Source organism: Lemur catta, chromosome 14 (genome assembly GCF_020740605.2).
Source record: "Lemur catta isolate mLemCat1 chromosome 14, mLemCat1.pri, whole genome shotgun sequence".
Lineage (NCBI taxonomy): Eukaryota > Metazoa > Chordata > Mammalia > Primates > Lemuridae > Lemur > Lemur catta.
This window is the reverse complement of record NC_059141.1, coordinates 11,297,733-11,321,144: the sequence shown is the minus strand read 5'-3', so window position 1 is coordinate 11,321,144 and position 23,412 is coordinate 11,297,733. Positions and strand designations below refer to the sequence as shown.

The 23,412-nt window shown below is 49.4% G+C and overlaps 1 protein-coding gene across 1 annotated transcript in view; it reads left to right on the top strand.

Annotated features, from left to right (window-relative positions):
• Positions 1-4,317: 4,317 nt before the first annotated feature.
• SLC18A2 (solute carrier family 18 member A2) overlaps positions 4,318-23,412 on the top strand; it is a 36,547-nt gene continuing 17,452 nt past the window's right edge. Inside the window, exons 1-9 of the mRNA XM_045569381.1 lie at positions 4,318-4,447; positions 5,807-6,158; positions 14,391-14,449; positions 14,709-14,792; positions 15,063-15,155; positions 15,854-15,943; positions 16,051-16,094; positions 16,165-16,225; positions 18,257-18,352. Of these exons, the coding sequence (XP_045425337.1) occupies positions 4,327-4,447; positions 5,807-6,158; positions 14,391-14,449; positions 14,709-14,792; positions 15,063-15,155; positions 15,854-15,943; positions 16,051-16,094; positions 16,165-16,225; positions 18,257-18,352 (1,000 nt within the window). The 5' untranslated portion in view covers positions 4,318-4,326. The remainder of the gene's footprint in view (positions 4,448-5,806; positions 6,159-14,390; positions 14,450-14,708; positions 14,793-15,062; positions 15,156-15,853; positions 15,944-16,050; positions 16,095-16,164; positions 16,226-18,256; positions 18,353-23,412) is intronic.

Genomic DNA, 23,412 nt, shown 5'->3' with positions numbered 1-23,412 from the left:
AAGATTTTCCCCGTGGAACACCCACACCATTCCTGTATTCAGCTTTTCAATTTTCCATTAACAGACAATACCTGGTGAGTGTCAGGCACTGTGCCAGGCTCATGCCACTTAATCTCTATAATCAAGGAAGGGACTATTATGCTCAAGTGACAGATGAGAAACTGAGGCATGCAATGGTTAATTAAATAGCCCATACATGTCATACAGCTTGTAAAGTGACCCAGCTAGGATGCTACCTATAGTTTAAACTCACATTAGTGTATCTCAGATAATGTCTGCTTCAATTGACTGCTATGTCCTAGGTGGCTACCTCTTCAATGGAATTTAGGAATTATCATTCCTAAATATTGAAATTTAATGAAAAAGCCAACCCTGGTGGTACCTTTGCAGCTTCTGCAAAGGGTGCAAGTCGGTAGAGACAGAAGGTAGGGTGCCTGAGCCCACCAGTCTGCATTCCCAGGGAGAATAAATAAAGGTTGTGTCCACTAGGCAGCATCCTCAAAGCCTGGTCCTTGAGGAGTGGCCTCCAGCAGGGGAGAGAGGAACATGCCCTTCCCCTTCCAGAAAGGTGTTTCTCTTTCTGGTTCCCACAGCTCTGCTAACGGCCATGCACATCTCTCTGCAGGTGTTTAATGAGCAGTGACTGTGTTCTGGAGTATCAGTGATGAGTGAGTAACCCCAGTCCTGATACCTGGGAAGACAGAGATGATTAATCGCACTTATGGGGATATCATTCCACATGGAGACGCATACTCTGGAGGAAGTACGGTTCCATGTGGGTTAATAAGAGAGGGACCTGTCTGACAGTGGTGGTGGGGTCTACGAATGCATGGCTTCCCCCAAGAAGTGACGTTAGGGCTAGCAATGAAGAATGAGGGGATTACTAGGAAAAGAAGAGGAAGAACTTCCCAGGAAGAGGAAAGAGAATGTGCAAAGCCCCTGAGGCAGAGGAACTGAGAGGAATCACTGTGGCTGGAGGCGGAAGGCAGGGGCTGCGAGGTATAAGAAAAGGCTGTGGAGGGCTGAAGGCCCAGCCCAGGCATGGCCTCCCAGATTGGGCCCTTCAGCCTGGAATGCCGGGACACTGGGTCTATATGAAGATTTCCCAAGCCACTGGAGACCCTCAATTTCCATATCCCTTCTATTTTAAAATGGATCTGGTTGAGATGGACCAGGATGCAGACATCAGGAGGCTCCTTTATCCCCTCTCCTCTCAGCAATCTCTTGTCTCACACTGGGCAAAAGAAAGGCTCACCCGGTACCTAATCCAAGTCTGACCATCTCACTGTGGTACAGTGTCCTGAGGCATAAAAGCATCCCAGGCACTAAACAGAGACAATACCAGGGTTTCTTTCATCAAGGCTCCAAATATCCCCTTCCATCCATCTCATTAAGTAATGCACTTCTAATACAATTTTCCTTTTTATGTTAATTTATCAAGATTCATGTTTATGTATGATGTCTTGATCATTTGCATACCATTAATAACTGTTATAATCACATAATCCTACAGGGAATTTTAGAGCCTTATAGCCATAAGAAAACTTTAAAAAGTTAATGCATATTCATATATTTGTCACAGTTCACTTAATAGGTAAGGTGATGAATACAGAATTTAAACGATAAAACATTACAGTAGGGATAAAATTCTATTGGAAATGGAATGAAAACATACTTTGAAGGTGTAAAGAACACAATGTAAATTTTTTGACTGTGAAAGAGAAAGTTGTTTGTATCTTTAAGTATAATATGCTGGTTTTGCATTCAAGAGAGATATAATAATTTTATATATAAAGGTAAACATATACAATATACCCCAAACTATTTAAATTTATGAGTAAAAAACTCATTTTAGATGCCAGTTAATGCATAAGGCATACATATTTTAAAAAAATTCTTTTAGGGGTTGTCAACAAAAAGTTTGAAGACTCAGTTACAGGCCACAGTGCTGCAGGGGTGGTGGCAGAGACCTGGAGGAGGGAGCACAGGGTAGCACTTGTCCTGGAGCAATCATCCTCCTGCTGTCTGCGCTGGAGTTTGTTTGGTGTTGCTTCCTGTGTTCCCCGCTGTGATGTGGTTACAGGAATGTAAGGATGTAAGCAACCCCAGAGCAGGGGTTTTGTCTAGGCCATTGCTGTCTCCCCAGCATCAGCCATGTGCCCGGCACACAGTAAGCACTCAACAAATACTCATCGCATGAATGAACGGCTGACACGGAGCTTTCACCGTGTGCCCGGCACGGTGCTAAGAGCTGCCTGTCCATTCCCATTTAGCTCTCACAACCACCCTGCAGTAGATCCAATTATTAATAGTGTCCGTATTTCAGAGACGGGGAAGGTAAGGCACACGGAGGCTACATAACCTGCCCAAGGAAGTAGCAGGCTGGGACCCAGGCATCCTGACAAAGGCCCTTAACAGTGACGCTTCTCTGTCCCTACAGTCCCTGGGTAGGGCCTGTATCCGTGGGTTCTGAAGCAAGCACTTTGGGGCATTCCAGGAATGTGACATCTTAACATCTTAAACAACTCGTTGCCATCTGCTTTCTCCTCCTCAGTGGTTTGCTTCCTCTCCTCCCTATTTAATATTTAAGTTGCACACATCCTGGGACATCCCAGAGACCCGTGTTCTTGACCTATTTACCTATTCAACCATCTTTTCTCACACATGGGGGGGGGGTCACAAAGGCAAGCATCAGGGGATCTATGGAAGGAACTAAGGAGGTAGAGAGTTTGGGGACAGTCGCACATCATGCTGCTGCTCCAAGTGGCCTCCTGCTGACAACCCAAGAGAACATGAATAAAACAAGGTCAGACTCTTCTGCTAAGAGACTGTGACATGCTAACATTTATTCTAAATGGCTTTCCAAGAAAACAGCTCCTGTTCCTGCAGCCCCTTGGAAGGCCTCCAGAGCTCCAGCTGTCAGAGGGGCATCTGTTTTTTTCTCCTTTGTTTATAAAAAAGACTTGGAAATCACAGGTGGACTCTTAGCCCTTGGGAGTGAGGATAACAGCTCGGAATCAGCCACCAACAGGCACCCTACCTCTCTCAGCTATCTCTAGACCAGACCCCCAGGGCACAGCACGGAGCCTGCCGCACACAGGGCCCGGGCCAGCTGCTGCGGAGCCCTTGCGCTAAGGCGCCAGGCACTCCCCAATCTCCAAGGCCCCCTGCTCAGGTGGCCCGAGAGGCCCAAGCGCCCTGCTCGCACTTTCTGACACCTGGACTTAAGGGCCTGCAACCCTCACCTCCCCCCACTTCCACTGCGGGGTGACACTGAGAGGTAGCCCTTTCCCCCATTCCCATGTCACCAGCTTGAGGGTGCCCACGGCTCAAAGGCTCCCAGCGGCCGCCTGCATCATGCCGCAGAGGTGGAGGAGGGGAGGAGAGGGTGGGGTGCAAAGTATGGCTTTCCCAAGAAAAAGTCTGGCCCTGGTTCCCAAACACCTACGACCCCTGGCGCACTCATCCCACGGCCATCATTCACGTCTAGACGGCTCATTTCAGGGATACTGAGGCTTAAAGGGCCACCTAACTTGTTCAAAGCAGAAGAAACCACTGGTCCCTGCCTCTTCACCTGTCGCCCGGGGCACCCGACCCCTTCCCTCTGCGCCCCTGCCGCTTCACCGGGCCCAGGTCCCCAGGGCGCAGCTGGGCCGGGCAGGGTCTGCGCCAGGGTGGAGGCGGAGGCGGGGACAGGCAGGGGCGGCCCCTCCGAGCTTGGTATCAGCGCCCCGGCCCCCGCCCCCGCCGGCCGTGACGTCAGAGCCGGACCCGGTAAACCGAGCGGCGGCGGCGGCGGCGGTGGCCGCTGGGGTGGAGACTGCGAACCGGAGCCGCCAGGACTGACGGAGCCCACAGCGGCCCGGGCGGTGTCGCGGTCGCGGAGGACCCGGGCGGGCAGCCGTAGGCGATCCCGAGGTAACACCGACCCCGCTCCCTGCCCGTGGGGCACGGCGTCAGAGCCCAGGGGCCGGGGGAGGGCGGGGGACCCCCAAAGCGCTGCGCGCGGGACTCCGGGGACCACCGGGCAAGCGGGGTGCAGGGCGCAGGGAGCGCGGCGCGTTCCGAGGGCGCAGTCCGAGAGGTGTGAGCCTCGGGGGCGGCGGGGCGCAGGGTGGCGCCGGGCGGCCCCAGGCTGGGTCCCCGACGGCGCTCGAGGATGCTCTTTCCAGGGAGCGCAGGCGCTAGTGGGGACGCGATCGGGGCCGGCGGGCGGAGGCCGGGGCGCCAGTGCGCGCGGTTCCCCGGCTGGGGGCGGGAGCGTGGGGGTCCCCGGCCGTGTCCGTCCCTCACCGCGCGCCGCGCCCGCAGCCGAGCCCCGAAGCCATGGCCCTGAGCGAGCTGGCGCTGCTCCGCTGGCTGCCGGAGAGCCGCCACTCGCGGAAGCTCATCCTGTTCATCGTGTTCCTCGCGCTGCTGCTGGACAACATGCTGCTCACCGTCGTGGGTACGTACGGACTGGGCGTCCCTCCCTGCACGTCCCCTCCAGGGGCGCCCTTTCCTCGGGAACCCTCTTCCTTGGGCGCCCCACTTAGCCGAGCGCGGTCCTGGAGCTCCCCACCGGCCCGGGGAAGTTGGAGCACACGCTCTGCAAAAAACACATCCCCTGCAGACCGCGGCGCCTGGGCTAGGAGGAGCCGCGTTCGTGGCTTCTCTTTCCTGGTGGTCAGGGCAAAAACTGTGACATCTGATAAGCCCCAGAACTTATGTTTCCTCCTGATAATTCCCCGCTTCCCCTTGCCCACTTTCACAGCGATGAAAAAGATTTCTATTAAAGAGGAACAATTCCCAGAGTTCAAAATGTGTTAGAATAGTTATTATGCTATCCAAAAAGGTGGGTTAATAATTTGGTGTAACATGAAAAAACCAAGTCACTGTCCATCCGTCCAAAAAAGGAAGTGACATTTAGATCTGTTGGATGACTGAATGGCTGGCGATGGACACATTTTAGGACCCATGACGACAGCAATTGAGCACTGTTGGTTTTCTCCTTTTTCCTATAATGGACTTTTGAAAAACTAAATAATTGAAATCCAGGTCTCTTAATTAGCCTCATTAACAGAAAAGCATCTGGCATGCTTTTCCTTAAAAAGCATGTTTTTAATCAAATATTTTTTCATTTAGACTCTTAAGTGGCGGGTGCGAGTTCCCTTCTCCCCACGTGCAGGTTCTTACGGCAGTTTGCAGAGTGTGGGGTAGGCAGGTTTCACCTCCAGGAGTATCAGCTGTGGGCCCATCTGTTTCCAGTAACACGGGGCCCTAATTCTCTGGCTTGAATGCTCTATTATTACACCTGTGCCCGAAGTTTCTATTAAACAATTTTGCTTTTCCTTTATGGAAGTCTTAGGAATTTTGAACTCTTACAAGTTGGATGAAAAATGGCAGATTCCCACTCACATAATGGAAAGATGAAATGGGCCTTTTGCAGAACTTCCAAATTATTACTTCCTGCATGTTGATTTTTTTTTTCTAAGACACATAATGAAATTTAGATGTGTTCCCTTGATTGGTTCATTTAAAAGTCTTTCGAACTTCTCGTGCTGAAAAACACCGGTTAACGCCAGGTGGGCACTGTCTTGACTCAGACCATATCTAAGTCTCCGGGGCAGTCAGTTGAGCACAGCGGCTGCCTCTGAGAGCAGAGGACCGCTCAGAGGCTCTGGGGACTTTGTGCTCTCTAGTGAGCAGTGTGGGCATCCGGCACAGGGGTCCTGGTCCTGGGGTAGATGTGCCACCTCTCTGGCATATGTCCCGGAGGGGGAAGGTTTCGGTGTGGTCACCACCCTGCTGTTCTTCTCCTCCCCAGTCCCCATCATCCCCAGTTACCTGTACAGCATTGAGCATGAGAACGACACTACAGAAACCCAGACCTCTAGGCCGGTGCTCACGGCTTCCACCTCGGACAGCTTCCAGAGCATCTTTTCCTATTATGACAACTCTACCATGGTCACTGGGAACGCCACTCGAGACCTGCAGGGGGGGCAGCTGCCTAAGGCCACCACACCGCACATGGTGACCAACACGTCCTCTGCCCCTTCCGACTGTCCCAGTGAAGACAAAGACCTCCTGAATGAAAACGTGCAGGTTGGCCTGTTGTTTGCCTCGAAAGCCACCGTCCAGCTCCTCACCAACCCTTTCATAGGCCTGCTGACCAACAGGTAGGGTGGCTTGCTGTAGTCCAGGGGTTGTAGATTTCTGTCATTCCAAGCTCCTGTCCCCACTGGGATTCCACTGCTTATTCATTTGTCAGAATCTGCACCATTTGTGGTGGGTGAGCTGGGGAAACCAGTCTCCTTCCCTTTATGTCTCTGTCGTCAGATAATCATGATTTCTCCATCCCCCCTCCAATGCTCAACAAGTAAGAAAATATTAAAGAAGACAGAATAAAGAGGCTCTCCCCAAGTGGGAGAACTTTGGTGTGTCTAAATGCCAGGTTTTATAAGTACATTTGTCAGAATCACCCTTGGGCAGCAAGAACTCTGTAGCTGTCATGGCTGTCATTGGATTCTGTGTGCCACGTGGCTGCTGCTTGTCCCCCACTGCTGGTCGTGCACTTGCTTATGGAAGGCCAAGGTGGCTTCTTTGAGATCTGGAATGGTAAAGGCTCTAGTGGATGCCGAGGCAGGGAATGTGGGAAGAGGTTGGAACACTGCGGCATAGATGGGACTCAGCTGATGCTGAGGTCATGGCTTTGTTCCTTCCCTTCTGCCGGTTACTTAGCTGTGTCCATGGGCACAAAGGGACGAGAACTGAGGTTATTGTCTGGATAATGCAAGCTGTCCAGATTAGCTTTATATTAATCAGGACGTTCTAGATTTTTTTCGGCACATGCATTATTTGGCATCATTGTTTGCTTCTCCATTGTCGGTGACCATCTAGCAAGTATTTCTTCTACAGCTGAGTTGGCACAATTTTGTGCGGTCTGTGTGGGGGCTCAAAGCACAGGACAAGGGGCTTAGAACTAAAGGGAGGAGGCAGTGCCCAAGGGTGTCAGTGCAAGAAGTGGGAGCAGGTGTAGTCAAGCGTGTTGGTGGTGGGTTGCCAGGTGCACGGTGTAGAAGCCCAGGCAGAAATGCAAAAATGGCAGAGAGCGGAGTCCCCAGAGCCCTACCTGTGGACCAGGCCCAGGAATAGGAACAAAGACTAGACTAGAAAATGTTGTGGGCAGAGGGGTAAACTAAAGAGGGCAGGGCTAGGCTGAGAGAGGACTGGGGTGCTATTGTGGGGCAGTTGGGAGCCATTAGAGATTCCAAAGCCAAATTGAAGTCAGTGAGCCAAACACAATTTTAAGTAGGTCAGCTGGCATTTCAGGGAGCAGGGAAGTCTTTACATTTACCCAGGCTTTGGTGTGGGGAGGGAGAGGGTAGGACCGTTTACATAAGGGAGCCCAGTGCAAAATGAAAATTCAGGCCCCATGTTCAAATATAATTAAGCATTTCAAGACAGCAACAACAGGGCATTAAACCAAGCATAAGGCCCTTCTGAGAGCAGAGCCCTGTGTGACTCAGAGGTTATGGGGTCTGTGATGGGAGGAAGCCTGGGGTGCTGGCCTGGGGCTCGGGAGGGAGATGGCAGATCTTATCTTGCCCCAACACCAGCTGTCCTTGGACACACGGAAGTTGCTGCTGATGCACCCATGATGAGCCGGACAGTTTGATTTTTCTGGACTGAGTGGTGCCATTGAATGGATTTTAACAACCCCAAGCCACATCCAGCCCTAAAGTCTGTGCAAAGCAATATTACAAGGCTGCCACATAAAATATGCTAAGCAAATTAACCCAGTGATGGGCCGACTGTGAGCCCGCCTAGAAGCACCATTATGAAGGTGACATTGAGCAGCACCTCTGTGTTCCAGAGGAAAACCAAACAGTCCTCGGTGGTTGCAGGATTGTTTTCTTGCTTTCATCAAGACTAAGAGTGCTTCTTAAAATGCATCTGGTGTAATTACAGAAAATGGCTCAGGGTTTTGTGTTCTGAGAAAGCAAACAACTTAAATACCATATGTGAAAATTGAGGACATTATCGAAAATAATACCTTGCCAATCACTTGGGCAGAACGTTGCTAGCCATGGGTGTAATACTTAGAAACTCTGGCTGAAATGATGTGAGTATTCCAATCTTCCAAATGCAAATGGCAAATGAAAAGCTTTTTAAAAATCCCATTCTTGTTTTTACTGCTTTGCTTATGTCGTGGGGAAAAAGCTTGTTTAAAACCAGCCAGACCTTTCCCCTGTTAAATACTCCAAAGGCTTTGAGGTTGCAGCCACCTACGGCTCATGTTTGGGGCTCAAAAAAAAAAAAAAAAATTATCTTCCAAGAGAAACCTAATTTTGTTTTGTGACTTGTGCAATTTAGTCTATTCTTACGGTGATTAACCCACTTTGGAAATTATCTAGAGCAAAATTTTAATCCCCAGCTGGTTCACCTAAGCTACACGGCAAATTTAAAAATGATCTGTATCTTCTAGTGCTTCCTGGTAATGTGGAAATGCAAACACATTTTAATATTGATGTAGCCAAAACAATTGAGCTCTGTTGCCCCTTCAAAATGATCATGATTTCTAATTTAAAAAAATATTTTCCAAGCCCAGTAGCTAAGAACTTGGGGATTTTGCAGCTCTTCTGGGCACTCTGAGACTCTGCTTCCCACCAAAGTTCTGAGGGAAACAGTAACAGAAGAGAGAAAAATATGTCCCATTTGCCTTAATAGTCTTCCCCTGTGGGCCACTGCAAATAGTCTTTTGATTTAATCACACCCTCAATCACCAATAAGATGTTTGACTTACATTTTCAGTGTTGTAAATGTGTGTTTAAGATAGCATTTTAAAGTTGTTTAACATGTTTCTGATTAAAGAGAAGTTAAAAACATGGAGCATCAGCGCTTGCGGAGACTTGACTTTACCAAAAGCTTTTGGGCCAGTGTTAGCATTTTTTAGGCAAAGGAGTTTGCAGCTCAGGAGGAGAAAGGGTTTGCCCTCAGCAGTGGCAGGACAATGGCGAGATGTCCAGACTGTCCCATTTCAAGGCCCTGCCATCCTCCTTTCCTGTTCTTTCTATCTGTGTACTGTTCTACAGTTTGTACTTTCACCCACTAAAAATAAAGAATGTAGTCCAAAATCTCTTTCTTGCATTTACCTGGGCTCTTCCTGGTTGTATCAGGCTGAATTAGGAAAGGCCCAAACAGTGAGTGTTATTTTGTCAATGGGCAGAGTTTAGAAAAAAATCAACCTGATTTTTTAGACACGGACCCTCGTGGCCCCAGAAAAATACAATCTTTTTCCAGTCCCTGATGTGAGCTGGTCTGCCTCGTGCATCCTCAGAGAAGTGGGGGAAGCTGCCTAGGTCAGGAGGGGCAGAGCATTCCTTTCTGAAGGTGCTCTTAGTTGAAGTGGGACCCACTCTGAAATGAGACACCCTACAGCACACATGTGACACCCAGGGACCCATGACCCATTCGTGGTCATGATGGTATCAGGTGAGTGGCTTTTGTGAGTAGGTGACACAAAAAGGTAGGCTGCCAGTCTGTTGTTTTAAGCATTAGATAAGATCTTGGGCCAAACCCTGAAAATACAAAGTAACAATTCTTGGAAGTGTTTCTTTGTTCCTTTGAATGGTAATGCCATACTCGTTATTTCTGTTTTATTTATTCTTCAGGTGCTCTATTTTTTACTTAAAATGCGTGACCAGATAGGTAGCAAAGGACCTTTGATTTTGGTAGTGTAGTGATGACACATCCAATAAGACTTTCCAAAGCCTGAGGATGCCTTGGTTGACTCGATTTCCATCTTGGAGGCACTTGTGACTTATTTTATAATTACGGCTTAACTATTCATTTCACAATTGCAGTTGTGTGCAAAAGGTGGTAGCAGGAATTGTACCAGTGACACCTGTCATCATTTGGTCCAGTCAGTGAGTTTTAGACATACGTGTACATAAAAGGAATGTTTCAGGCAAATAAACCACGTGAAGACACCTTTACATTTCCCTCTTCCGTCAATAAGGTAAAGACGTGGCATCGTGGTCTTCACCTGCTTAGCGTGGGGTTCAAACAGCAGTTGCATCTTCAGAACCAAAAGATGCTCCATGCCCCACGGCTGGCTGGGGAAAGAGTTAACTCCGTTGCTGGGGGCGTTTCCCTCAGCTTCCTCCTTAGCTTGTCACTGTCTTGGTGGTGATCTGCTTTTCATCAAGCCATCGTTGGTGGCTTAATTTATTTCCATAGTTACCTAGTATGTTTGAAAGCAGTTTTTTTCCCTCACAAATCTTAGCATCTGAAGAGCAGGGAGGAAGCCACAGGGCATGAAATCTGTACGAAATCTACCCTGCTTATCTTCTTCCTGGCTTCAGCCAGTTGGTCTCAAGTGGGCTTGATGTGGGAATAAGCAGTGACCTTTTCAGCTTCTCCGTGGACAGGGAAGCCAGCTGTTCTGGAAAGGGATCTCCCATCTTAGATGTCGTTGGGATGGTAGGGAGGGCTGGGTGAGTCTTTGCTTTTGAAATCAGAACTGGCAGTGGAATTACAGCATCTCCTGTGGGAGCCGAGGCTCCACGTGGGCTGTAAGGGAACAGGGTTCATGCTGGGAGAGTGAGAAATCTGTGGCCCACGGGACTCCCTCTTGGCAGACAGGGACAGCCAGACCTAAGGGCTAAACCTAAGAATTTTGTTTCATTTACTAAATGATTGACAGACTTCCTATTATATCTGAGCAACTTTAAAATATATTACTCTGTTTACTGGCATTCATTTACTGGACCAACGTGAGGAGTGTGCAGAGAACTTTGAAAGGGAACTGGTACCTCTCATCACATCTGGTGGTGGTCCGTACCCTGCTGGGCCCCCAGCCGTAGAGGGACCTGTGGTCTCCGCAGTCCTGAGAACAGAGCTTGCGTTCGTCTCTATGGCAAAGATAAGCTATTAGCATTGCAGAAAAGGTATTATTGCCAGTGACCATTTAGGGACATGTGGGTTTCCTCACTATCAAGTATATATAATTAATATTTATTGTTTTAGGTGTTTTTCTAGGGATTAAATGTATGATTTTGAGTCTCACTGAGATTGGATTAACTGCTCCCGGATGCTCTATACAGGATGCCCGTAGCCCCGGTGACTCACACGGGGATTGTGCTGGGACATTTGGTTAAAGGTTTGTGAACCAGATCTAGCTGTGCTCATCAGTGCTATGCCTGACGGCACGGAATTGAGACAAGAGGGCCAACTCACACGTAGATTATGATTAATGTCAGTTGAGTTTGTCCATTTGGGAGCTATTATGGGGGAGAAGAAAGGGCCTTGGCCTCCTTCCACCACTCGGTGACCCCGGGGCATTGGCTGGCTCTCCTTGAACTAGACGTTCAAGGGTCCAGAAGGGTTTGGGGTGGAGACACAGGGGCTGCTGTGTTGTGTCGTCTTTGCCTCAGGGCTGAGCTCCGGGGAAAGATGATGCCACTGGGCAGCCCCATCAGAAAGTGCAGGCACAGGCATGTCCAGTAACGAGAAGGCAGTGACATGAGCCCACTTGTGTCCAAGGCCGTTGGCTTGCTCTGTAGCCTCGAGTGAACCACTCTTGTCTCCGAGCCTCAGCTTCCTCATCTAAGAGGAGGGTGTGGACTGGCCAGCCTTCAAGTTTCCTTCCAGCTGTGCCATTTGGTTATCCCATAAATGCTTTGTTAAAATCCCAAAGGAATTAGGGAAGAAAAAAAAAAAAAAAAAAGAAAAAAAACAACATAGTAGCTGCAGAATTTCCAAAGTAAACAGCACCTCTGTTGATGTACAGCCTGTGGTTTTCAGTGAGACCGTGCACCCTCCATCCCACGCACTCCTGTGACTGGCGTCCCCACCCAAGTGTATGCCAACACACGTTAGACACTCGAGGTATGCCCATCACCTTGGAATTGGGGCAAGTTTCTTACCTTCCCTGGGCCTCAGCATTGGCCATCTGAAAAACAAGGCCACCCTGCACGCTGCCTCCTACTCCCAGTCACAGGGAATGCCCAAGTCTTCTGGTGGGGGGTGGGGCACAGTGGCTGCCAGGCCATCCCATCTGTGCCCTGCCAGGGTACCTCGGCCACCAGCTGGACTGCAGACTGGGCGTCGTACTGCTGGTGGTTTGGGGGTCACAGACGGGTTATTGAATTTTACCAAGTTTTGTCCTGAAACCACCCTGTGCTTCTGCCTGTGTCAATGCAGAGGGAACACAGGTGTCTCATTTGGCTGCAGGGATGTCCCTGTGGCCAGAAGGGCTCCATGTTAGAGCCTTAGAAGTAACCACAATGAAGAATCAGTGAAGGAAGAGTTAAGCCCCCCATTCCAGCTTTGACACGTATATTGGCACTTCACCTACTAGATTTTCCAAATATGTATTGAAGGGGGTGAGAAGCCAGCCTGTGTTTGTTCCAGGGCAGCCAGGAATGTCGTCCTATGTCCATTGTTTCATAAACTGCCTGCGAGTTCTCTCTGAGCCTCCCGGACGTTTCCTGGTGCAGTGTCCGGCAGTGCTGTGTAAGCCTCAGGGTTGGCTTTCTGCTGTCTACGTAAGGAGCATGGAACAGTCAGCTGGCGCAGGCTGAGAGAGGGGTCGCTGCTATCCCATGGCCATCTGAACTGCAGCTCAGGGTCCCGGTGTCTTTCTTGGTTCACCGGACTTGCTTGGATCCCCCTTTGTGAATTATAAGCTCGTTTCCCTTCACAGTAGGGGGCTCTTTGCATGGTTTGTGGGAGGGGGACTGACTGCCTGGGAATCTGTCATAATTTTGAGATGCTATTAATATTTGCATTTTTGGTATTAGTTTCTGGATGCATGTGAAGCAGTTTTTAAAAAAAATATGGGCAGGAGAACTTTTGGCAAGATTCTATTTAAAGCCACATACGCCCTTTGACTGCCTGGGCAGGTGTAACGTAAAGTTTACAAGGAAAAGCCCTGGACTGGAGGGAATGGCCCAAGTGAAGTTGGCCCGATGACATTTGACAAGTCACTTTTTCATGCCTCAGTTTCCTCATTTGTAAAATAGGGAAGTGAAATACGGCCCTTATCAAATCATTGAGCTGGGGGTGTAAGTGCTTGGAGAGTTGAGTGTAACCTTTAGATTATAGTGCTGTGACTGTGATCTTTTATTCAAGCCTGGAATAGAAGAGTCCTTCCAGGCTGTGCCTGGGACTCAGGTTGCTTGGTCCTCCTGCCTTCTTGGATTCAGTTTGTTCCTCTCCAGGTTCCCAAGGGACCACGGTGGGAGAGAGAGGAGGCTTGGAGATGTTCTGAGCTCTTCTTGGTTGGAGCAAATCTGCAGTTGGGTGATAGCTCAGCCGGTGTCGGCCCCTTTCAAATGGAGGAAGCTGCCTGCACCCTCATGCTCGCCTGCAGAGCAGGGACCGAGCTGTGTTAGTCCGACAGGAACAGAGGAAAAGGAGGAAGAGAACAAGGGAGGAAATAAAGTTTCTGAGGCACCTTCTGTGCTCTGGGTACCCTGTAGGCAGTCTGATGTCCTCATCTCTTTCCGCACTCCAGTCCTAGGAGGTGGGCCGTGGTCTCTCTGTGGGACTGAGAGGAGACTTCCCCGGGGCAAGTGGCAGGGCCAGGTGTCCTGCCAGATGTGTGATACAGGAAGGCCGGGGTCTTCCCATCAGCCCTGCGGGCGTGGTGCCAGAGCCCTGTGTGGGCAGTGGTCTTACAGACCAATTTGGAATTTGAAATTTTGCACAGAAAATGAGGCCTTTTTTTTTTTCTTTTTGTTCTTTTTTATAAGGGTGGGGGCTGTAACACTAAAGTGGGGATGGGCCCACCCACCTTCTCTCTTGAGGGAGGGAGGGAGGATAGGCTCCGGACCCACCTTGCCACAAGTCCTTCCCACCTGCCACTGCCTGGGGGGCCATCATCCCCCTGCCCACCTACCCCCAAGTCCCATCTTTCTGGGCTGGCCTTGCTGGGGTCAACAGGAAGGCAGATTTAAAAATCTTGCTTCCTAATGCCTCCTAGACATAGTGCAGTTGTCTTTGCTGCTAGTTGAATCACTTCATGGCCTTTTATCAGAATCATTTGATTGCACTTGTTCCTTTGGGAAAGCTCTAGCAGAGACTATAATTAAAGCAATAATAAAAAAATGACGGAAATAGGGGCTGTGTATTTCGGATGTGTTCTGAGTACTTTGCCAATATTGTGTTAACATTTATTCCAGAGAAATTTCAGTTCGGAGTGGCAGTCCATAAATGTATTCACGTTCCAAGACAGTCAAACACAAAAAGGTCAGGTAGGAAGCACCAAGTCTATGAATTTTTATAAAAACTCCACCAAATGCTTATCTGCCTGTTCCCAAAGGGTAACCAGGAGAGAGTCAATATAAAGCCTTAAAAAAAATACCCAGCGGTCACCAGACTCCCCTCATGTTTGTGTTTTGCAGAATCGGCTATCCAATTCCCATGTTTGCGGGATTCTGCATCATGTTCATCTCAACAATTAGTAAGTGTCTGATGTTTGCCTTGTGAGTGTGGGTCTCGGGATGGGTGCTGACACCCACGAGCCGAAAACTAAGAATACAACCTGGGGGTTTGTGTACTGGCAACAGTTGCAGAAAGAGTTGGTAGAGAGAGGTCTCCCTGGAGCAAAAGCACCCGGTGGTAAACGTGGTGATGCTCCATATGGTTAAGGGAGGGCTTCAGAAATGTCCCTGTTTGGGACAGTTCAGTCCCGAGGCACTGACGTGGGTCCTCTCTCGCAGTGTTCGCCTTCTCCAGCAGCTACGCCTTCCTGCTGATCGCCAGGTCGCTGCAGGGCGTGGGCTCCTCCTGCTCCTCTGTCGCTGGTAGGTGCTGGGGTGCCCCAGCCAAAGACAGGGGAGGGGCTTCCCTTACAGAGTCAGCTGGGCTAATGTGCGGAATCAGATAGTGGGGTGGGACGGTGAGGATTCTTGAAAAGAAGGTACCCACCTGGCTCTTGGGTTCTGCTTGCTCTTATATTTTAGTGAATCTGACGGGTTTGGGAAGATCGCGTGAGTCTGGCTGCAGAGGGAAGGCGAGTCACAGACTGGTCTGTTTCCCGGGCTCAGGTGTTGACCATCTCTTTCCCTGTCTAGGGATGGGCATGCTGGCCAGCGTGTACACAGATGACGAAGAGAGAGGCAACGCCATGGGGATCGCCTTGGGAGGCCTGGCCATGGGGGTCTTAGGTGGGTGAGGTCCCCTGTGTGGGTGCACAGGCAGGAGAGGTCACGGTGGGGCCAAGTCCACGCTCACACTGACAAGTACCCCAGACACCCCCTTTGTATTTCCTTCTTTCATGGAGACTTTGAAAGTGGTAGGAAGAGTCCTGAGCTGGGAGGCCCAGGGCTCCCCCTGCCCCCTGCCCCAAACCTCCCTGGCCCAGATGGACAACGAAGGGTTGAAGAGGATGGTCTGCCAGACCCTTTCCGCTGGGACATTCTGTGAGTTGTGATCGGCGAGAACCTTCCTGCCTCTGCCCCACTTGCCCTGGCTGCCTCCCAGGCCAGGGGACGAGTGTCTTCCGTGAGAGGAGCCTTTCCCTTGTCTTTTAACGTTCCTGATGTTCATCGTGGAGGCTGCAGCTCCTGGCTGTGCTGGTTTATAAGGAATGAGGTTCCCGTGTACCCGTTTCCTGTGCCCCGTCAGCAGCACAGCCCTGGACCTCGTTTCCCATGGATCTTTGCTTTCGGGGTGACCTTTGCAGCCTCTTGCCCATTTCTCCTGCAAAAAGCCACTTGGAGGTAGTTGCCAAGGCAGCTGTGGTGCGACCACCCCTGATCTTTTTTGGAGCAAAGTAGGGAGAGAAACACAAGAAACAAGTGGGTGGTTCTAGTGTGGGGGGGTCACCCCAGTGGCTGACGCTGGCCCCCTCCTCTCCCTGCAGTGGGCCCCCCCTTCGGGAGCGTGCTCTACGAGTTTGTGGGGAAGACGGCTCCGTTCCTGGTGCTGGCTGCCTTGGTGCTCTTGGATGGAGGTGGGTGAGTGCACGTGGGCACCTTGCCGTGACCTTGTCACCCGTGGCGGCATGTGCTCGGGGCCACACCTGCTTTCTGAAAAGGAAATTGTCTCTTTTTTTTGTAGCTATTCAGCTCTTTGTGCTCCAGCCTTCCCGCGTGCAGCCAGAGGTAAGCGGCCGGGCAGCGAGCGCCCTGCAGGGGCCGTGGCGACCTTCTCACCCCTGTTTTCTCTTGACAGAGTCAGAAGGGGACGCCCCTCGTCACCCTGCTGAAGGACCCCTACATCCTCATCGCCGCAGGTGGGGCTCTGCCGTCCTCTCGGTCGGGGTGTGTGCAGGTGGGGGTGGGTGGCCTGGGCCAGTTTTCATCTTGCTGCTGAAGACATTGGGCCGTAGAGTAACAGAAAAAGCAAAGCGGTTACAAGTGGCTGGGAGTGGTTTTCTTCCACCGCTGATTTCTGACACTCAGCCAAGGTCCTTTGCAGTTTTCATCTGGGCCAAATGCAAATGGCGTATGCCGAGCTCTGCAGAGCCGTCTGGATCCTGGGGGGGCCCTGCTGCAGAGGTTTGTTTTGAGCCAAGCTTGCTCACTGAGTTTGTGTTGAAGGCCATTGTTGTTTGGCCTTGAACTTTCCAGAAGGAATCTGTGGCCTCACGGCAGCGGCCTTAGGTGGGCAGTCTGACTCACCTTGGCATGTATGAATGGGGACTGACAGCAGAGCCCCCAGGGGCCAGGAGGGGGGCTCCCCTCCCCGTGGAGGAGCAGGGAGGCCTCGGAAACACCCTTTGGCTAACGGTCCTGCGTTTGGATTCTTGGCCTGGATGGACTAAAAGAAAGCCCTGGTGGCTCTTGGGAGGGATAATGGGCTGTGTTCATCTAAGGCACTGTCCCCAAGACTGCCCCAGTGGCAGCATCTGCCTGCCCTGCTAGGTCTGGAGCTGCCTGACCAGGGACCAGCCTTGTGCAAGTGCTGCCGGTCCTGAGGCCAGCAGTGGCCCTTGGGATCAGGCCAGGAGGGGGCCTGGCTGTGTGCTGGTCTCTGGGGCAGCCTGCAGTGTGGCCTCGGACCCAGTTAGGGTTAGATTTGTCGAAGCAGGTTTCACTAACACAGATAGGGCTGGTGGGGGTGTGGCTGGGAGAACTGGGCACGCCCTGCCTAAGGGTATTTGTCAAACCCCAGGCTGCTGCTGGATTTGGTCAGGGCAGCACATATGTGACCCTGGCCAAGACCCTGTCTGTCATGCCTGTTGGCCAAAGGGACATGAAGCTAGTGTGGTAACCTTTTCATGCAGGATTTGGGGAGCATCCCAGAGGGCAGGTGCCCGTGGGGCCCTGGCCCTTGGAGGTGGGGATGAGGGGGAGGGTATGGGGAGGGATGGGGGCTCCAGAGATGTGACTCTCTGAACCTTGGGCAGGGCTGTGCAGCCTGGGCTGCTCCTGCCTGGAGCTTTTTTAGAACCTCACTGTCTAGCCCCTACTTGTGGAAGGAGATACTGCTGCAGAGATCTCCCCAACAGCTGTCAGACTATGGACAGTTTCAGGCAGCCTTGACGGGGGAGGGAATTGAGCCAGGGTCGGGGGGAGTCCGATCATTTATATGTTCTGCCTTTAAATGTCACATAGAATGAAAACATCTTTCTTCATTATGTGGGTACCTTCCTCACGATTGCACAATGTTCCTTTGAATTTGTTCTAGCAAATTAGAGGTTCCACAGGGCACGACACAGGAAGTTCCCAGAATGATGGAGAACAGTTCTGTGGGGCTTTTTCCAGGTGTTTCTGTATTTACAAAGGGTTCTGGTTTAGCACAGCAATAATGAATATTTGCACTGATACTCTATATATATAGTTGACTTAAAAAAAATTCCCTTAACAATGCACCCGTACTGAATGCAGGGTGATCCTTCTCGGATTTTCTGGCATCTCAGGGGATCGTTAGAAATATCTTTGTTCCTTGCACAATAAAACACTGAGCTGAGAGCCTCAGGTGGCCCTGAGACTATGGGATCTGGAAGTTGCCTGGCGGCTGGGTGGCCTCAAACACGTTACTTCATTAATAATTGGAGCTCCCTTTCTTCATTAATAAACTGGGTAACTTAAACCAAATGATCTCTAAGGCTCCCTCCAGTTTCAAACATTATGATTCTGGGATTCTAGTTTAAACTAATAATCATAATAAAACAACCTTGCTGTCCCCTTGATTTGCTATTTATCCTTTCTGTGTGAAGGTAGGAGAAATTCTGGATGTCTGAGCTGTGGGCACGTGGGCCTGACCTTGTTTGGGGTACGTGGGGAAAGCAGACGTGCACTAACCCTCTTCCTCCCCTAAGGCTCCATCTGCTTTGCGAACATGGGGATCGCCATGCTCGAGCCGGCCCTGCCCATCTGGATGATGGAGACCATGTGTTCCCGAAAGTGGCAGCTCGGTAAGGACTAGGGCGGGCTCTTCTGATTTGAGAACTTGTGTCCCCAGGGCAGGTCCTGTCAGTGCAGCTGAGCTGCCTGTACGGGATGGTAAAGCGATTGCTGCTATTTGACTCTTAATGGATCATTGCTTAGGGCAGCCTTGGGGTCTGTTTTGGCTCCAGTTTTTCTATTAGCCCTGATGGATGCAGAATTAATATGGACACATCAGATCTGGGAAGAAATGAGAGAGGAAAAATACAGTTAGCATCTTCCCACGTTTCTGAACTGGGCTAACTGAACAGCAGTAAAATCTACGTGAAAGAAACAAAAAACTTAATTGCTAAGAGAATGAATTTTTAAAAGTGTTTTTGATTTAGAAAAGTAATGAATACATGCTTAATGTGAAAAAACAAAGTATGCTGATTGAGGAAGTAAAAAGTTAAAAATCTCATGTTCACCTTTCCCCCTCCCGCAGCTCAGTCCCCTGTGATATTCACTGTTAACAGTTTTGTGTGTCTTTTTCCAGATAGTTCTGTATTTATCACCATGTGTATGAAATGCATAAAAATCCAGCCATGTGGGATTTTACTGTTTACATTACTGTGTGACCTCTTGTTTTTCCTTCATGCACTATTGTGGCCATGTTTCCATGTCAAAACATGTAGATTTACTTTTCAAAATTCATTAAATTTTAATTTTTATCAAAGTGATACATGTATACATAATTTTAAGTCAAAGTTCTAAGAATTATGATGAAAAACAGCTGCCTTTGCCCCATGACTCCTACCTGCCACAGCCCTCATCAGATTCCATCACCTCAACTCTTTCAGTTTCTGCTGCTGGAATCTTTATGTCTCTAAATAGTATGTATATGTTCCTTTTTCTCCCAGTGTCTGACGTTGTCTACCAGATTCCTAATAGAGTAGGTGGGGATTTAATGCCATGCCACTCCATCTGAAAATATCAAACAACCAACTCGTACATTTTCTCACCTTCTGCCCTCCCCCAAAATTGCATTACATACAATTTTTTGTTGGATCAGCATTCGGCGGTTTTATTGTTACTGTGTAAATGTGTCCAAAGCTGACCTATTTAGGGCACTGTGATTAATTTCCTTTCTTTTTACAAACTTGTTTTTCCTGGAGTTAGTCATTGCCTTGTTTTTTCATTTTCTTAGTTTTCTATGTTGCAATTTGAAGACATCCACCAGAGTCTCTGGCAGAGATGAAAGGTCCTCCGCCTGGGGTCAAGTGTGCTGGCAAACTTGACCTTTCTGAGTTTTTGCTCGTGTGTGGACATCTGTCCTAGGTCTCTGGCCGAGATCTGTTGCTCTCTAGGACATGCTGGGATTTTCCTCCCCCAGCACCTGGGCATCTTCCTGGCCTCTCTTCTGTTGCCTGTTTCCTTCCCCCCTGTGTTCGGCTCTCTGTTTGCTCCCTGGCGATGATGGAGCACGTCCTCCAGCAGCTTCCTGGAAGAGGGTGCGCAGGTAAAGTTGTCTAAGATACCACGTGTTTGCCAATGTCTTTACCCTCTCCTTACGCCCGGTTGATCGAGGCCACGTGCATAATTCTTGGTTGGAAATCATTTTCCTTCAGAGTTTTGAGGCCACTGTTCTGTTGTCTTCTGGCATCCAGGGTGGCCGAGAGGAGGCCGGTGGTGGTCTCATTCCCCATCCTCTGTTGGAGCCCGGGAGACCTTGTCTTCCTGTCTAGGTTGTGATCGTCCACGATGGGGATTCGCACTGGGGTCCGCTTTCCAGCACTGTGCTGGCCGCCTGCTTGGTCAGCCTGTTCACCTGGGGAACCCCCTCTTTCAATTCTGGGGAGGCTTTTTATTACTTTAATTCTCACCGTCATTTTCTCTTTTACTCCAGCTGCCTGGAGACGTCTATGTTTTCTTCCAGTAATTTATTATCCTGTTCTTCCTTTTTTCCATTGATTTTTTCCTTTCATCTTTTAAATCATCTGTTGAATTTTTAAAATCGGTGCTATTGTATCTTAAATTTAAAGATCACTTTTGTATATACCCTGAGTGTTTTTTTTGTGATGTTGTGGAAATAACACCCTCTCTCACCATTTCAGCGGGAAGACTCTCAATCAATCTGTTTCGGCCTCTCGCATTGCCCCTGGTTTCCATGCTGCCTGGGGTCCCCAGGGTCCCCAAATTCTGGTTTAGTTTCTCTAGAGAAACTGTCTCCTGCCAGGGTGAGGGCTGAGTGCTGGGGGCTCCAACAGCATGCTCTCAGAACAGCCTTTCAACCCTACTGATGGCCTGAGCCCTCAGTCCTGCCTTCGTGGTACCTGGTGGACCTTCAGTTCCTGAACTTCCTGGGTTATGAGGCACCAGGGGTCTCGCTGCTTCTGCCTCTCCACGTGCAGGTGGGAGGTTCCGATCTCTGCAGTGTCCATTACTGTTTGCCCTCCGCTTTTCCCTCTTTCATCTCCTCCTCTCCAGTTTTGTCTGTCCTTAGGCCAGCGCTGGGGGTTGGGGGGGTGACATGTGTATCTCGACTTTTATTCTTTTACTTACATTTAAATGGCGTTTGAGGTGGGAGTGGAGAAAAACCTATGGAATTCAGTCTCCCTTGTTTAACTGGAAGCCCATCATTATTTTAGCGGTTGCATATTGTTTTATTTTACGGTCATACCAAAAGTTTTCAATCCCTATTGATGGCCATTTGAATTAGCTCCAGTTTTTGCCATTAGAGACCATAATGTAGAGTATGTTCATATGCGTTCCTGTGCACATTTGGAAATATATCTGTACGGCACATTCCTATGTGTTAATGGGTGTTTTACTATTTGGTAGCTATTGCACAAACACAGGTAATATCAATCTTTCCCAAGAGAATGTGTAGGAAACAGGGTCTCAATTTATTTTCACAAATTCTTTGAGTGAAACTGAGCATCTTCTCACGTGCTTTCTAGCCCTGTCCATTTCGTTTACTGTGAATTTCTTACTAATTGACTTTGCGCGTTTTTCTGTGGAGTTGTTTGTCTTTTTCTTACTGATTTTAAGTGTTCTTTGTGTATTAAGATACTAATCCTTTATGAGGTGTTTTGCAACTGTTGCCCTCACTTTGCTGTATGTTTTTCGACTTTATGGATGTGAGTTTTGGCCACTGAGAACATTTAAAATGCCACCAGGCAGGTTTAACAGGCTTCCCTGTTATGCCATTGTCATGTCAAGTCTAGCTCGGGCCTTTCCCATGCCAAGATTATTTTTAAAATTACCCATGCTTTGCTCTAATACATTTGTGATTTACTTTTTACATTTCCATCTTGGGTTTATAAGGAGCTGACTTTGTCGTAAGGCGTGCAGTGGGGATCCAGTTCCCTGTATGGCCGGCTGTGCTGGGACCATCTCTCCAGTACTGTCTGGTTTCTCCTTCACTTTCTAAATGACTGTGAGTTCTCAGATCTTGTCCTGGATTCTCTTGAGTCCTGTTGATCCACTTTCTGTTCCTGTGTCGTTCCCCCCGCCCCATTTAATTACTGTAGCTTTAGAAATGTCATTGAATATCTGGAAGGCCAGTCCCCATACACCTTTTTCTTTATGAATTTATTGGTGATCCTTCCTAGAGACTTCTTTCTTTTTTAGAAAAATTTTAATTTATTTTTTGATTTTTAAGAGAAAAATTTAGAGATGAGGTCTCACTATGTTGCTTAGGCTGGTCTTGAACTCCTGGCCTCAAGCGATTCTCCCACCTTGGTGTCTCCCAAAGCACTGGGATTACAGGCATGAGCCACTGCACTGGACCCTTATTTTCTTTTCATGGTTCTTTCAATTTATATACGGGTATCTTCAGATGGAGACTCTTAGTTCTGAATCAAGCTGACGTTTTCAGTGTCCCCAGTCTTTCTTCAGGTCACCTTATTCTTCAGGCATCCAGCCCTCTGTGGGGGGTATCTTGCCAGATGCTGCCTCCTGGGTTAGACTTTGCCCTGTTCTGCCTGTCTCACTGTGGTTGGCCTGGCCTGAGTACCAGTCCTTTTGGGTCCCGTAATGAATTGCTGTGTTCTTTCATCAAACAGTCTTTAAAAAGCCCCAAATCGCTGGGAGAGGGGGGTGACGGGGGGGAGGGGGGCTGCTGTTGGATTGTGAGGTTTCCACTGGAAGTGATGACAATGTTTTGGTATCGGATAGTGGTGACAGTTGCACAACTTTGTGAATATACTAAAAGCCACCACGCTGTACGTCGTACAAGGGTGAATTTTATAGGTTGTGAATTGTGTCATAAAACCAAGAACAGGCCCCAAATAACAACAGTTACCTAGCAAAGGAGGAAAGAGTCTTGGGGCTAAGCTAAGGATATTTCTTAGGCAGAAAATTTAGCTCTGAACTTCCTGGCAGTTGAGATAAGACAACACCCCGAGACCCTCAGAGCTCTCTGCAGGCGCACTCTGCAGGAGGGGGGACTTTCTTCTGGTGCTGGGTTTAGCAAACAGGAGTTCTGGGAAAGGTGAGAAGACATTCTCCAGTCTTACCACTGACACCTGCTGCTGGCGGGTGGCAAGCTGTTTCTGGCTTTTCTTTCCCTCTGATCCTTCTAGAAACCTGGGTTTCTAGGGCTTTTCCAGAGCCGTCTCTGCCCAGGTGGGGCGTGTCCTGCGAGGCCAGCCTCTGGGTTGGCTCTGCATGTGCTCTTATCCTCACTGAATGTGTCCTGGGCAGGTGTGGGGCCCTTAAGCTGTTTTCTCTCATCTCCAGACAAAGCCTGGAGGCTTGCTTTATAAAGTCTTCAATGGCAGCCAGAAGCCCTGGGCCATGTGAATTGGATAACAGGAGTACAGGCTGCCTGGATGTCATTGGATCATCTGGGGGCTTATCACCCACTTATCACCAGATGTTCACCTGACCAGCTCGCTGGGTTGCCACCACTGAGGTTCCTCCTTCTGTTTGCCTCGGACATAGACATGTCTGTCTTCAGGAGTGTCAGATTTCTGTACCCAGTTCCCCTGTTAGCTCCAGTGTGAGGGAAACATCCCACCTTATGAAGGTCTCTGTGGCTTTCAGCCGTGGCTCCTGGAACCCCCCCGGCACTGTGGGTGATGGGGTGTGGACGACCTAGCACCGA